The sequence below is a fragment of the Akebia trifoliata genome, chromosome 4, assembly GCF_017979445.1.
Source record: "Akebia trifoliata isolate Shusen 1 chromosome 4, ASM1797944v1, whole genome shotgun sequence".
Taxonomy (NCBI): Eukaryota; Viridiplantae; Streptophyta; class Magnoliopsida; order Ranunculales; family Lardizabalaceae; genus Akebia; species Akebia trifoliata.
The window spans coordinates 21,035,204-21,050,861 of record NC_141378.1 but is presented as its reverse complement, the minus strand read 5'-3'; the positions used below and the strand labels follow the sequence as shown (position 1 = coordinate 21,050,861).

General features: G+C 34.3%; 1 protein-coding gene across 1 annotated transcript; it reads right to left on the bottom strand.

Moving 5' to 3' along the window:
• Positions 1-4,358: 4,358 nt before the first annotated feature.
• Positions 4,359-15,129, bottom strand: LOC147404429 (UDP-rhamnose/UDP-galactose transporter 2-like). The gene is made up of 5 exons (XM_086440368.1): positions 14,706-15,129; positions 13,550-13,734; positions 13,252-13,452; positions 5,702-5,863; positions 4,359-5,107 (listed from the first exon to the last, which is right to left on the bottom strand). The coding sequence occupies exons 1-5, from the start codon at positions 14,833-14,835 to the stop codon at positions 4,751-4,753; spliced, it is 1,035 nt and encodes a 344-aa protein (XP_086296494.1). The 5' UTR covers positions 14,836-15,129; the 3' UTR covers positions 4,359-4,750.
• Positions 15,130-15,658: the final 529 nt, after the last annotated feature.

Below are 15,658 nucleotides of genomic sequence, written 5' to 3'. Positions count from 1 at the left end.
GTGGGAGATGGGATGCAATGCTTAAAATAAAAATCTTAGGCCTACTTTATTCTTAAAGGTTCTTCTCTTTTATTCTTTTTTTAGTCTTCAAAAGGGTTTGCTTGAATTAGATTTTAAATGTATGTAAGTTGAGAGTTGAGAGAGTTTTTGTGTAAAGGTTTAAGGTTGAAAGAAGTTTGAGGGAACGGAGAGAGCTTTAAGTATAGAAATATGTACGAGTTTTATGTTGAGAAGGGTGTTTGAAAGCATGAAATTTTTGAAAGGGGAAAGTCTCCTTTTATAGTGATTTGAAAGCACATTTGGGGTTAAAAGTATCCATACTCAAAGAAAACTCAAAAAGACATGGGATTCTAAGGATTTTCTTTTAGTCTTTCCATGCTTTTCAATGGCAAAAGAGGGAAGGGATAAGTATGGGCTTTTTGAACTATGCTTCTTGGTTAAGCCTATGTGAATTATACCATGTGACTCATGCTTAAGGATGGAGTGAAAACAAATATATTGGTTAAAGGAGATGGTGACATTTGGTAAGATGAGATGGAAAGTAAGAGCATGTTTCGGGGAGGGTTAATGTGATGGTGACAAGTGGAAATGTGATGTGGTTGTTGAGAAGTAGGCTTAATTTTTCTTGTAAATAGCATAAGAAGCATGGGTGAATGTACAATTCTAAGATTGGCTTAGAATATGACATGTGTACTCTTTTTGACAAAGTGAGAAACCATGGGGTTTGGGCTTCTTAGGCATTGACATGGGTCATGGATTTGGATTAAAGGCTTGTTGGATATGGGAATGGGCGTAGGTTAGGGTAATGAGCATAAAAATGGTTTAAGAGTAATAGGTTTAGAGATTGTTTAGGAATAATAGTGGACTTAGAAATTATAATGGATTTGATTTAGGAGTAGTAATGAATTTGGGAATACTAAGAATGATGATGAGTTTGGATTAAAAGTAATGGGCTTAGAGTTGGTTTAGGATAGATAGCGGGCTTAAGAATACGTTTGAACAATGAATGAGTTTAGGCTAATAAATGGACTTAGATATTTGAATGATGGGCTTAGGTTTGGGATTTGAACAATGTTGAAATTTTGGGCAATTGACATTTATTGTGGGCCCATGAGCTAACTTCGGGTTTTTGTTTTGATCAAATGATAGGTTTTTGATTATTTAGGCTTTTGAGGTTTTGGATACCTTTTTTAAGTGGGTTCGTGCAAATTTGGGTGTCTACACAAATTAATATCAATCCAAATCTATTTTCTTATGTTAATCCAAATCTTATCAACTAATCTAACCTATTATATTATTATTCTCTATGTTACTAATATCAAGGTACATCAGAGTTCAACTCCATTGATGGCAAATGTACTCAGACAACATTGCCATGTTCGGATCTCCGTTGAAGCAATCGATTATGAGTATGTGAAAGATCACAAGGACTTATAATTTTCTGGCAATTTAAGGCTTTGTCCCTTGATTGATTGGGTAAGATTTACATTTTGTTCATTTTAGGGTTTTTTTTATTCTTCATCCCATAACAGATTAATCCTAAAAGCCTTTGTGTGTAGATACCCCAATTTTTTGCATTTATTTGATTGATCAACTCATTAATCTGATTGTGGCAGTTTCTAATAATGGGCGAATGTTTTAAGAGATTTTTTTAATCTTTGGATATGTTTCCGAAGTTCGGATGAGGTATTCCATGCTAAAGAACTTTTTATTAATCATGTTACGTTAGGAAAATGAGTTTTGAAGCACAGGAATCATCATTTTTCAACAAAAGACAGATTTATGTAAGAATTTCATGCTTTCGTTGAGTAGGATGAATTCCTAACACCTTCCAATCCCATAACTTGATTCTCGAAGTCGATATTTTCGTAGATCCTGATTTTTTAAATCTAATTTTGTATTGATTCTTGTTCCAAGACCTAAAACTAAGTGGTGAATCTGTTAAAGAGATTTCCCAACGATTTAAAGCAGATTGTGGCACTTTCACTTTGGTGTTCTAAAAAGGAAAGAACAGCAAATGCTTGTGTATGGTGGTGTTGTACACAAACGTATTCAACTTTTATGTTTTTGGAAAGAGAAAGATGGATTTGAAGGATGCTTGTGTAGTAACGCTAGACACATAGCCCTATTGAGCAATCTTGACATACGAAACCTCCACTAGCTTACCATCTAAATTTTCAAAAGAGAAATATAGGATGTTTAGCATGTCATGTAAAAATTGTCCAGCGATCTATATCTAAATCAAATGTGTTCGTAAATCAAAATGATGGATTGATGTGAATTTTTTGATCTTTTGATTAAGGATTCCGTGTAACATTCATCATTTTGGGCCATCTTATAATAGGCCCATATAGTGATATGAACATTAAAAGTTGATTGTGACCAGTTAGGACCGCTTGATCTAGAGAACCATACATGAGCTACAATTTATTAATTGGAGACCCAACCGAGTCAAAGGACTCAATCAAGTCAAATTATATCACAATTTCTTAGTTGGGCTTCAACTTGCTAAGTCCTAAGACTAAAATAATTTTATGTGGCTCTCTTTCTCAAGTTATCGCCTTAATTTGGATCAAAATTTGGATGTGAGAGGCCTAAAGTAGATGGGCTATTTAAGGCTTCGAACATGATTTAGTTTGTGAGATAAAATTGTGGGCTTTATAGATATGGATGCATCTACTTAGTAAAACAAATTGCCTAAAATATGGCCAAGGTAAGAAAATTGGGCAATGGGCCACCAAATCCATTGAGCCCAATACAAATTAAGACCATAAAAGCTAATTGGCATCCAAGTTCGATCGGACAACCCAACCTCGAATGCGTAGATAATGTTGTTCAACCTGTGGGCTCACACATTGTACATTTGGGTCCCTACCAACCTGTGTTACCCTAGATTTTGGTAATTATTCACGGAGCTCGGTTCAATTAATTCAGATAATTTGGGAAAATTTTGTAAAAAGAACCGAGAATAAAATTTGAGAAATGGACATAATGTTTTAGATTTCTCTCACCAGAACACAATCATCTTCAACCTCCTTAAAAACCATAGGCTATTCTTCAGATATGAATATTGAACAAAATAAAATTTTAATGATTTTGTAAAACATCAATTTATCTATTTAAAAGGACTAAGACTAGTCCCTTATTCGGAGAAGTTTACAAATTCTGGAAAATATTTGGAGAATTATGTGATTATGGCACTCATTTATAGGTAAATGGTTTTGCACGCCTTAGTCTTGAGCATAGTTAGTAAATTTGCGATTGATTCGTGAATTAGACACGAATTAGACGTATATTACTCTTCTCAATCAGAACTGTCATTGGATTCAAAAATTTAGATTAATTCGCGGATATTTGAATCCCAATGACTAAATCGCGATTTGTACGTATATTCCGTAAGTATTTTATTAAATTATGTCTATTTTCCTATTCTCACTTCAAAACTCAAGACTCAAGAGAGGGGGGAAAAAACCCTAAGTTGAAAATCGTCCCCACCGACCTACCGTGGAGTATGCTCATTGATCGTCCGCCATCTGGTGAAATTTGTCTACTTCGCATTAATAATTTTTTAGAAACGACAAGAAATTTCTTTTTGAATTTAATTAAGTCATGAGACATGATGATTTTGATATTAATTAATATATCCTGTTTTATACTTTTTATTTACATTAATTATTAGATGGATTAAAACTAAATCTTTAATTGCTAGTATATATTTTATTGGATGAATATGATTGTGAATTTGTTAATTTGTATACTTAAGATATTTTTAATTTAAGTTTTGATAATTTGATTAGTAGATTAAAATTGTTAGGTCATATCATGTTACATACATTTGAATTTTTGAAAATTTTAAAAATTGTTTGATCCAAATCATTTTCTAATTATTTTCGTTCCGTATTATTACCATCCTACATTTTTTTTCGTCGAATTTCCGAGCGAACTGGTGCATCACTATTTTGAATAGTACCCGATTTATTTCCGTACCGTTTTTTCCCCGTCCACCGAATTGCTAACTATACTCCTAAGAATAAACGATCTGGTCTCAAACTTATTTCTTTTGAAATTGGGTATGTAAGTAACCCGATGGTATAGGAAACTTCACCTTTTCATGGTCATAGCTCATTGTGAAAGTCAATTTATTTGAAAATAATACGCTTGAAAGCAACTCTGAACCTTAGGAGATGGAAAACTTGATTCTCCAAAATGGAATAGGAGATGGAGTATGCCTTGGAGACCCTTCAAATGGGTTTGGTGCACCGAAATGGCAATTGAGAGGGGATGGCACTCTTTACCAGGTGACTAGGGTTCTAATATGAGCGGGGGAAAAATAACACCCGAACCTCCCAGCAGAAACAGAAGAAAGAATATAAATACCATTTAAATAAAATAACTTTTGTTACAAAATAAATATAATGGAATAAGGCATTGTGAATGAAAATGGTGATGATGATGATGAGGTTCATAAAATGCTTCAACCCTGCACGAAAGAAAATTAATAAAACAGTAAATGTCCTATGTAATCCAAAAAATTCTATGGGTTTTACCTCTCCATCCAATTACAGCTTCACTATCTGACCGCTATGCACGAAAGAATTTTAGATGCAAGTGGGACATTGGTTGGGGATGTCTTCCATTCAATTCTATTGTATTTCTGGACTATTAGTGAAGAAGCAGAAGGCGTAGTAGACACAAGGCCAAAGTGGGAGTGTAATACATATTTGTTTCTTCTGTAAGGTGGGGCACCAACCTAGCTTTTGGTTTCGCCAAGCTCAAGATCCTTCACAGAAGTATTCCCTACTACCCCTTCCTTCAAAAGTTTGATCTCTTCTTCTGTCAGACTATCTTTCGTATATGTCTTGGCATTGGCCTGCTTCTCAATCTCAACCGCCCAACTGTAAATTACCATGCCAAGAACGGCAACACCCATCCCAAGTATATTCTTAAATGTCAGTTCAGAGTCAAACAGAAGCCAACCCAACGTGAGAACACAGACAGTTTTCATGTGACCTAACACTTGGAAAGAGACAGCTGAGAAACGTCCAATGCAAAGGTACTGGCTCACATTGCAGAACACGGCTAGGCAACAAGAGAGGACTATGAAGAACTGCACATATGCCGAGTATCCAATACATATTATTTGCACAAATTCTTTTTTAAAAACATAGAGAAATAAATGGAGACACTAAAAGATGGGTAATTTACCGAAATGTGCATCGAAAATTGAAAATTTACAAAAAACGGTGCACTATTCATTTTAATTCTGAAAACAGTAAAATTTGAAATTAACGGTGTTTTGATACTAAAAACACGTATCCCCGTTTTGTTATAAAACAGTATACATGTCCCCTGTTTAAGTAAACAAAGAGAAATATAACTGTTTTAGTACAGAGTGATGAAATAAAATAAATCTTGAAGGGAAACGTGACCACACTAATACGGTAATATTTCTATTTGTTTACTTATACAGGGCATGTGTATATTGTTTTATAATAATAAATAAATAAAATGGTAAAAGGGCATCTTTGAGATTAAACACTGATCATTTCAAATTTTACCGTTTTGGTAAAATAACTTATTACCATTTTCGAAATTAAAATGAATAGTGCACCATTTTGGTAATTTTCATGTACCATTTTAGTAAATTTCTCCTAAAAGATTGACATCTTTATTAAGGTTAAAAGGGAAATAGAGAACTTACAGTTGCAGCCGAAGACAACTTATAGTTTGATATGAATTGACCATTAAGGTAGTAATCGATGAAAGGTCCAAACACAAGAAGAGAGAGAGCCTGTATGGGAGCTGTCTTGCTTAGTAATTCAAAAGACCCGATTGAATACTTCTTCTGTAAGGAACCAATGGACTGTACCACAAGAGATTGTCCAATCAGAAATTGAGGATTGTTCTAAACAGACAAGACAAGCAACATGCAACCCAAACAAAAAGGTTATCTCAATCCAACATGTGTTTTTGATAGTTCACATAGGCAAGTTTTAACGTGAAGCAAAAATATGAAAATTACGTTATCAACTTTGATGACATTGTAGGGAAACATAGAGGTCTCAACATTATAACAAATTTATATATTATATGATAGAATTTACCAACATGTTCTTTCAGTCATCCACAAAAACTCCAGTGCTGGAAAATGGAAAGAATGGTGTAAACTCGGTCAATAAACTTACTCTTTATTTCAAATTTGTCAACTAGCCACATTACTGACACTCAGCAAAGTTTTGAACAATGTCAAGGTTGAACTTTCTCCACAAGAGACAGTTTTGATACTAATAAAAAATCTAAGATGACAGTGATGATCGAAAATACCATGTCCCTTCAGGTTCTTAACTCTTAGACAGGACAAATGGTTCTAAAAAGTAAACCTGCTAAGAAGTTGAGTGAGTTAAAGTAAGCTAAACTAAAGGGAAAAAAAAGAGAGGACGGAACAGCCAAGAACTGTGCATATGCTTGTCAATATTCCAATTGAAATGGTCTAGGTCTTAGATCCTCATTAAATAGGCCATGGTCAAAAGTCTATCAAGGCAGAGAATACTAATTGACTACCCCAAAACTTTTCTGCCATTACAAGAGAGTACTTCCTTCAACATAGGTTAGTAAGGTTTATTGACCTCAAGTACTTCTTTATGTGGCCTCGTGAGTGAGTGAGATTGGTGTTAGCCAAGAACATACTTGAGCAATGCAAAAAAATTACAGGCACAAATATTAACCCCAGTATTTTATGGATTCTTCTATATAAGAATGATTTCCTTACAACGGAGAATATTCTGGCCAAAAGTCAGCTAATTCTGAAACTTCTAATTCTGTCAAAAGTCTATTAGAAGTTGAAATAATTCCAACCATTCATTCCACCCAAACTATGCAGCAACAGTTCATAGGGTTGGAGAATGAGCTGAATTTGAGTGAGCATGGTCTCCTTGGAGATCATCCTCACCACAAATCAGCCCTAGACTAATCCCCATGTGAGTCCTACAGATTCATGTAAAAATTCCAGTACAATTCATAAAATATCCATCATGCTATCAATTATTATCCTCTTTATTATGTAAAAAAAATAGTGAGTGGCATGTGCATTTGCACTGACTTACTAAAATTAATTACGTGGAACAAAATTGTATTTATAGTTATAATAATGTGTTACATTAAAAAAATTGAATAAATAATTTATTCTTGTAAGAAGTTCATTTGTCAGAAAGATTTCTATTAGTGGGCAATGAAGCTCAAATTTTTCGTGAATATTGGATGAATTCAGAACAAATTGATGTTCTGGGAATTTGGATCATGTTTGACTCATGGCAAATCGTTTTCAATGAGAAAAGATTTTAAAAACAGAAAAGATTCCTGAATTATAACTTTTGGTTCAATTAGAAGGCCTTTAAAAGAGCGAGTCCTCTTCGACCTCCCTCCACACATTTAGAGCAGTTGCTACCTTGACACGTGACTCGAATGCTAAGTGTCATTTATCCAAAGGTGTCCAGCAAAGCAACCTTCAGAAATTCCAATATAGTGGAACAACAATACAAATATTAACTTGTGGTACAACAAATCTTCTAGATGGTACTCTAGTAACTTGTGACTCATTACCTTTCAAAACAAAAATAATGAAAATCTTGTGGCAAAGTAAGGAAACATAGTCCAACCTCCATACATCTTGCATCTATGAGAGGAAAAACGTTCCAATAAACTTCTCTCCACTAATTCTCCTCCATTTTCCTAAATCCCGAAGTGCCTTATTTCCAAAGAGAAGATAAGGAAGCCAATATATCCTAATCAATTCTAATTACTAAGAATCCCCATCCAATGGGACACATCTTATTGTAACAATAACACATCTAGTCTAGACCCCAACTACCAAATTGGTTTCCTAACAATCCACCATCCTATGAAGAAACGTTTTCCTCAAGGTTAAAATTTGAAAAATTGATAGCAGGGTAATTCAAATATTTCATTGAAGACAATGTGTCATTCAAGTCATTGCAATCTTGGAATATAATGTGATTTTGGAACAATCACAGAGGTGACCACTTTGAGGATGTCAATAACCACTCCAAGGGGATTTTCCTCCAAGCAATATATTATTGATATGACCCACTTTGACAGAAGGGGGGGGAGGGGGGCGAGGGGCGACAGACCTAACATCTTGCCTACCTCCCAATAGACTTCTTTGCAAAATTGCTCCCAAGTCGCTAAAACCCTGATTTCTAAGAACCTATCCAGAGAGAAACTAAAAAGACAATGTATCATTATTAATCCAAATATCACTAAGACTCCCCATCTAAACAAAAACATCTTGTTTGCAATAGTAGAAAATCTAATATAAATCCTAACCTAACAATTGAACTCTGCTCCTACCTATATTTAGGAAATAGGTTATCAATAATAATGTACGTGTCTAGGTTGAGGAGAGAAGAATCATTTGGGAGAAGTCCATTAGGAGGGTCCCCCCCCCCCCCCCCCCCTTCTCTCAAAGAGACAAGTTGTAAGTTGATCGACCACCTAAAAGTGGCCATAGCAATAATACAGTGTAGTTATAAAAGGCGCAAAGGCCTCTTGGTGCCTAAGGCCCTAGGTGAGGCACACGTTTGAGTGAAACAAATCGCAATAAAACTAAAACATAAATATAAAATTATATATTATAAAATTTAATGGTGAAAGATAAGTTTTAGATATTTTTCAATTATAACATATATAAATATGGTAAATTATCCAACACTTCAAGAAGAAGAAGAGAAAAATTTGAGAGAAAGAACAAGAAAAAGGGGAAGAAGACGAAGAGGTTTAAGCGGGCCAGAAATGACATATACCATCGTTGCTACAGCACAACAATAATAAGGGTCTTCAATGGGCGGGTTTCATTGAGCCTAACCCAGCCGTATTTTGGCGGGTTGTGCCTTAGACCAGTCATATACCTTGAATGGCTTCAGTCGACTTAAGCCCAATCCAACCTTAATGGGCTTGGGCCAAATAAAAATGCAAAATGTAAAATTAAACATTTTTAATGGTAAAAAATGTATTTTCCAAATAATTTTTTTTGTATGTAAAGACTGTACAAATAAAATACATTTATTTTATTCAATTTTTAGTGAGGCATGCCCCTTGCACCTTGATTGAGGCACAGTCAAGGCGTGCGCTTTAGTACACCCCACCTCAGATTTATTAAGGCACCTTCGGTTTGCCCCGCCTCAAGACGACACGCCTAAGGCGCTCACCTTGGCTTCATTACAATAATAATTATTAGTTTTTGCAATTTTGTATGTATAATATTTAGGTTCATAACACATGATACCAGAGCACTTTCTTGGGTTGAAGATTGTGGGTTCAATAGAGGATAGGAATGATGTAAAGGCTAAAACTTTGGATGGAGACCCCTCAAAGAAATCATTTTTGCTTTTGCGACCATTCATAACTCACATTGCGCTCACATAATGATTTGAAGAAAAAAAGAATTGTTATTGATGAAAATTTCGAATATCCAGCCCTTGATCTATCAAAAAAAATGAAGATCTTACCACGAATGTACATATTTAACATTGAGGGCAAGGTTTCTTAAAGAGGTGGTGGAATGTTACAAGCGCTATTTGATATTTTAAAATAAATTTAGTAGTGCTGATATTCAATATTTTATATCATATTTAGTAGGATCAATGTGAAAATTTTTAGACCAGACCATTAGGAGGTTTTGTCCCCTTGAAGAAGCAAGATGTAAAAGAGTCAAACCCCTCAAAGTGATCATATCGATAAAACAATGATGGCAGTTCCTATTTTTTTTTATTTTTTATTTTCAAGTTCCTAAGATATGATAACAGAGCATGTTCTCAGTTGAAGGTTGTAAACCTGTGATTGTTGACTTGATTTGAGTCTTGCATTATGCTGTCTCCTTGGAAGTTTTGAAGCTATATAATGTTTATAGATCACTTAAAGTCAAAGCACGATCTTTGGAATAGGGGAGGTGAACAACATTGATCTTTGATTGATGTTATTGGCTTATTAATTAAGCAACTTCCTTCTTTTTACCTTGACTGTCTTTTGGCACTACTTGCATAATATAGGCATTTTGGGACGTGGACATTGTGAGACTACTAGTTATGTTGAAATCTTTTAAGATATATAGAGATGTACCAAATCATCTTTAGGATTAGATCAAGTGGTTACTAAGTTGTGTATGACACATGGTTTCCTTCTCTATTTAATAAGAATCTACCGCAAATCAAAATATCCGGTTATTGACTTCATTTCAACGCCATTGTTGTCTCTAGTATTTTACTTATATTGAAAGTCTTTCATGGTATCAGAGCACTAGGTTCACATAGGTCATGAGTTCGAATCTTTCCACCATTATGGGTGAGGGGGACTGTTGAGTGTATATTTTCCTCCACTCTCGGGTATGTCATACCCCAGTTAAGCCTTATATTCATAGTTCTCCCCATCTCTAACAGATCGGTCTTCTTACAAAAATAAGGAAAGATGATCATGAATCTAAGGTGTCCAATGCATGGGCTAGAGACTTGGGTGAGGTGGTTTTCACAAACAAAGATAATGATTAATTGGGTGTTGGGCCCAATGATCATACAGAAAATGAGTGGGCAAGATATTGGGTTTGGCTATATATTGAAGTTGGACTTTTAACAAGGTGAGGTCCAAAAGGTAAGTTGATAACTCATGAAGAGGTTGTCTTCAATAAAACCACTGGACAAAAGAAGGGTCAGGAAAGGAGGTTGTCCTGTTGAAAGAAATGTTATTTATTTGAACAGGATAAATTTAGCCATATCAAAAGAACACTTTTTCATATAAGTATAAATTTATCAAACCCAGAAAATGTACAGAAGGCGATTGAGATGACCAATCATAAGAACACTTTTTAGTCTTCTTATTTATTTATTAGTGTTGTTCTCAATTATGATTTCAATGGTCAAAAGATTGGAAACAAGGGGTACAGGTTTCTTAAGAGGAAATGGGAACAATAGCTAGGAAACTATGTGCTCCAAAATCTGGAATACTTTTTAGTTCCAAACATCTGAAGGAGATGATTGGCCCTCCTCGTTAAATGGTTATGCAGGTATGGTGACATTGGAATCTCTGGAAGTAAGGGTTTGTCAAAGATATAGTAATGGGAATTTGGCCTAGTTTCTTTTAGTCCATTTCCTATTGTACAATGCTGGAGTTTGGAAAGGCATCACAAAGGTTCTCCAACAATTTAAAAAACAGGGATTTGGCTTAAAGTGCAATCCCAATCTCATGTTGGTTTTTGGGAGGATTTGAGGTGTAGGAGTTTGTTGGAGGTTGATTTCTATTGATCTATGCCAAGTCTATGTACCCCAAAAAAAGTTCGTTAATTAATGCGTGAAGGTTTATAAATTGGGCCAAGCATGGGACCTCATGATTAAAAGAAATCTAAAAAATTAGAATAAGCATTATGGTTAACATTTAAGGAGAGATTTAGCAATGCAAGCATCACCAACTAGAAGATAACGGTAAAATGTGGCAGAGGCCCACAATGGAAAATTCTCGATAAGATATTTTTACAAGGAATCGCCTTTAAATTGTTGGATCTTTTTTCCTGCGAAGATGATTTGAAAATCTTTTATCCCTTCCAATATCACTTTCTTTAATGGACTATATCTAAAATCCTCACAATTGGGTATCTAGTTAGTCATGATTTCTCCATTCCTAATATCTTCATGGTCTATAGATCCAAAGATGAATCGTTGGATCACTTTATTTTTTGTTCCCTTTGTCCAGTATTTATGGTTTTCTTATTAAAGTTTGATATTTGTTGAGTTTTTGTAAACAGTTACAGAATTGTTTCAAGGGGGCCATGTCAATAAATGTCTAGCAAGGGAAAGATCCTATGGAAGTTACTTCTAATTAGGATATGTTAGGCAAGCGGAGGGAAAAAAATAAAAAGTACTTGAAACAAAAAAAGAAGAGTCGCTATGAAGTTGTTATTATGAAGGATAAGGCTCTTGTGTTTTATCGGTCTCCTATTTGACTTTCAAGGTTTTATCTCTAAATGAAGATCTTTAATTGGGCATATTGAGGGGATTTGTTTTTTGGGGGTTGGGATTGATTCATCTTTTTGTATCTTTTAGCACTAGAGCTTTTCCTACACTCTTAGAGTTTGTATTTTTTACTTTTTAGCATTTCCTTTTTCCTTAATAAATTTGATTTTATGGACTAAAAAGGATAACATTATCTCAAGGAACAAGATTCATTGAAGATGACAACAACAAAATTGATATTGCTTATCAAAATAATTACTTAAATTTTCAACATGGGCCAAACATTGATAAAAAGGCACCAAGGCAACCAGCCAAATCCAATTTATCAGGTTTAATAAAATCCTTTTCTTTGCCCATCAAGAAAAGAAAAGAAAAAGTCCAATTCCCAGGATGGTCTAGGTGTTTTAACCTTGGAGGGTTGGTGAAAAGGGTGTGAATGTAATTCCCGGCAAAGATTTTGGGCTGTGCTCAGAGATTATGTTACCCAAAAATGGGTATGATGCGCATGTATCTACACCATGTGTTGGACCTCGGAACTTAGAGACACCAAACTCCATAACAAAACACGCGCAAGAATAAATTAAAGTATCAAAATACAAATCAATGTACTGAACAATAAAAAGTAACCAAATAGAAAAAATTTGTGGTGAATAGTGAAAAAATGGACAAGGTTAGCATTCTTGCAAGCACTACATGAAACATTTGTTTGGCTAAGCAAGTAATACATGAAATATACAAAACATTGACATATTAACAATGTACTACAACAGAAAACTATAACAATTGGAAAAATATCATCATTTTTCGTTTAATCAATCATGGATACAAACAATGTTTTAAGTTTTAACAAGAGAAGCAAATATTAGGTTTTATGCACCTTGAGGCAATACAAGTGGGAAGGCTCATATTTTTTTAGAAAATATTATAAAAAGATCATAAAATATATAGAAATTTAAATAAATGAAAAATCTATACAAATAAATAAACAAATAAGAAAATAAGTTGGAAGCTATTCTTTGTTTTTACAGTTTAACATAAATACCAGCTATCTCGAGGTAAGATTTTCAGAACACTACACAATTATTATGTGATTTCTATGAAAGAAAAACTTTTCTTTCATTCTGTGAATGATTTTGGTTTTATTTTAAATATCATATTTCTATTAATATGATTCATCAAAACTAAAAAAGAAAATCATAATGCAATGAATAGATGCAAAACAATTAAAAATACTCACAATTTGCTGTAAGGATGTAGAAAGGACTGCTACAAAGGCACAAATGAAACCCTTGGCATTAACTTTTACATCTGTTACAGTACAGACACCGACACCCACAACGACTACGATCACAGCCACCTTTACTTCCCTCGAGTAATGTTTACTATGAAGGATCCATTCCATCACACAAACTACTGGAATCATACTCAGCTTTGAAATCTATACCACAAGTGCAATAATACAAATCACAACTACAATTATTAACGTCAAACATTGGCACAAAGCAGTAAAAAAGTACAAAGTTATTAACCCAAACCTGATAAAATCCAACAGAGTTTAACATGAGGCTCAAATTCATCCCCGTGATTGATGTATTGGCAACAATTGAGAACCACAAAAGCTCCCACAAAGGTACATGCTTTGATACGGAATTGCTAGTAGATTTAGATACCAGACCAACCAGCGCAGTCACAGCGAAGTGGAATCCGGTTAAAATTGTGGCTGGAGATGCAGAAATGGTATAATTGAGAAGGATTATTCTTAGATTATGATGGTAATGGAGAAGAAAATGTCGTTGATATCATATATGAATTTGTGCAAACTTTAAAGAAGAGAGCAATAAAATGGATTAAGTAAAGATTCCAAAAGAAAAAATCAACCCAAATGGAATACAAAGATTGCAAAGCTGATTAAGAAAACCAAATTTAAAAAAAAATGATAGTGAAATAAACATCTACAGAAGTAAGAGGTGAAGCAATTTGCAGCCAATATACCAAAAATTCAAAACTTGAGCTAAAATGCTAACAAGAGAGAAAATATACACAAAAGCCACAAGAGAGAAAAGTTATACTCAATTATGCATCCCAAATACAGAAGTTTTAAGCAAATTGCAGTTCAAAGAAGCAAATACATGAAGAAAATTAAGCAGAAAAAACTGATTGGGTGAAGAATTCCACCAGATATCGATTTAAATGGAAACAAGAAATTCAAATACAAATATTTTGAATACTAATCGAAACGCGGTAACAAAGGAATTGAAATAGAACCTTGTGGTTTGAAAATTGAAGAGTGATCCAACGTATGAGAAAGATATAAGTTACAAATAAGAATGAAATTTGGTAAAATTCAGTCGGGCATTAGCATTAAAAAGTGTGGATTAGAGAATTTAGGCCTTAAAATATCCATTTTGATCAGATTTATAGAAACAGAATCGAAAGATGAGAAGATTGCAAATCCAACAAAAGATATATACCTTAATTACACTAGATCCCGATCCAAAAATTCAAAAATAAAAGATGGATCTTGAGAAGATCCACAAAGCGGAGATTGCAAGGATAGATTTAAAACCAAAAAAAATTCTTTTGTTGGAAAAAAGGAGATAATGAGAAGAAATCAAATCAGTTCCAGTAGGGATCTCAGATCTGATTGATTGATCTATCCATCCGTCAATTGAGAAAGAGAGAGAGACTAACCGAAGTTGAAACCATAACCATTGGGGGACATAAGCTGCTTGTTGGCCATGATAATGCCAACAGAGCTGATAACATTCATCGCCCATGCACCAACATCTGATACAGAAGAAGCATTCTTCTCTGCCTCCATCTTTCTCCTCCAAAGAGAAAAACAGGCAAACAAATCTCTCTCACAAACACACAAACAGAGAGAGAGAGAGAGAGAGATGAGGACAAGATGAAATGGGGAGAATACAAGAGAAGAGAATGAAGGGTCTTCGGGTGTCTTTCTCTTTAGCTTTATTTTCCGTTTCTCTCCTCCTCTTTTGTCTCACACTAACGTTACTTCTAATTAACTGTACCAAAACACGATTTTACTAATCCTGTATAGAAGAGATTCGGTGGATGATTCTCTCTTTCTTTCTCGGTGACGACTTGAGATTGAGACGCCCCTAACTTTTTTTACGTTTTCTTCCAAGTTTGGGATGGATGGAAATATAGAATGCGGTGGTATTGGAAAGTCGATTCGAAAGACTACGTTGAAAATTAAGAGTATCCAATCAACGGCTTAGATGGGATGAGAATTAGAGATTCCTAGTGATAAGTATTAGACATCTGTAGGGAATATCTTTCCATCCTTGCGTGTTGGATACTAATTTTTTTTTTTTTTGATAAGCCATGCTGAAATAATTTCCACATGATATTACCATCTTATTAATGTTACTAATGTGGTATATAATATGAGTGGTTTTTTGCTTACATCCATTTGACATGAGGTCTAAATGACCTAAGCAATAAGAGATAGAACTTTTATGTCTTGGCCATGGTGAAAAAAGGAAATCGATTGATCGGATCATCTCTTGGTATTCAAAAACATGATCCATGCCACAGCTGGTAGAGGGAGAAATTCTATGAATTTTAAAAATAATAATTTTTTATTGTTGAATTTTAATTTTAAATTTGGATGTTCAGTA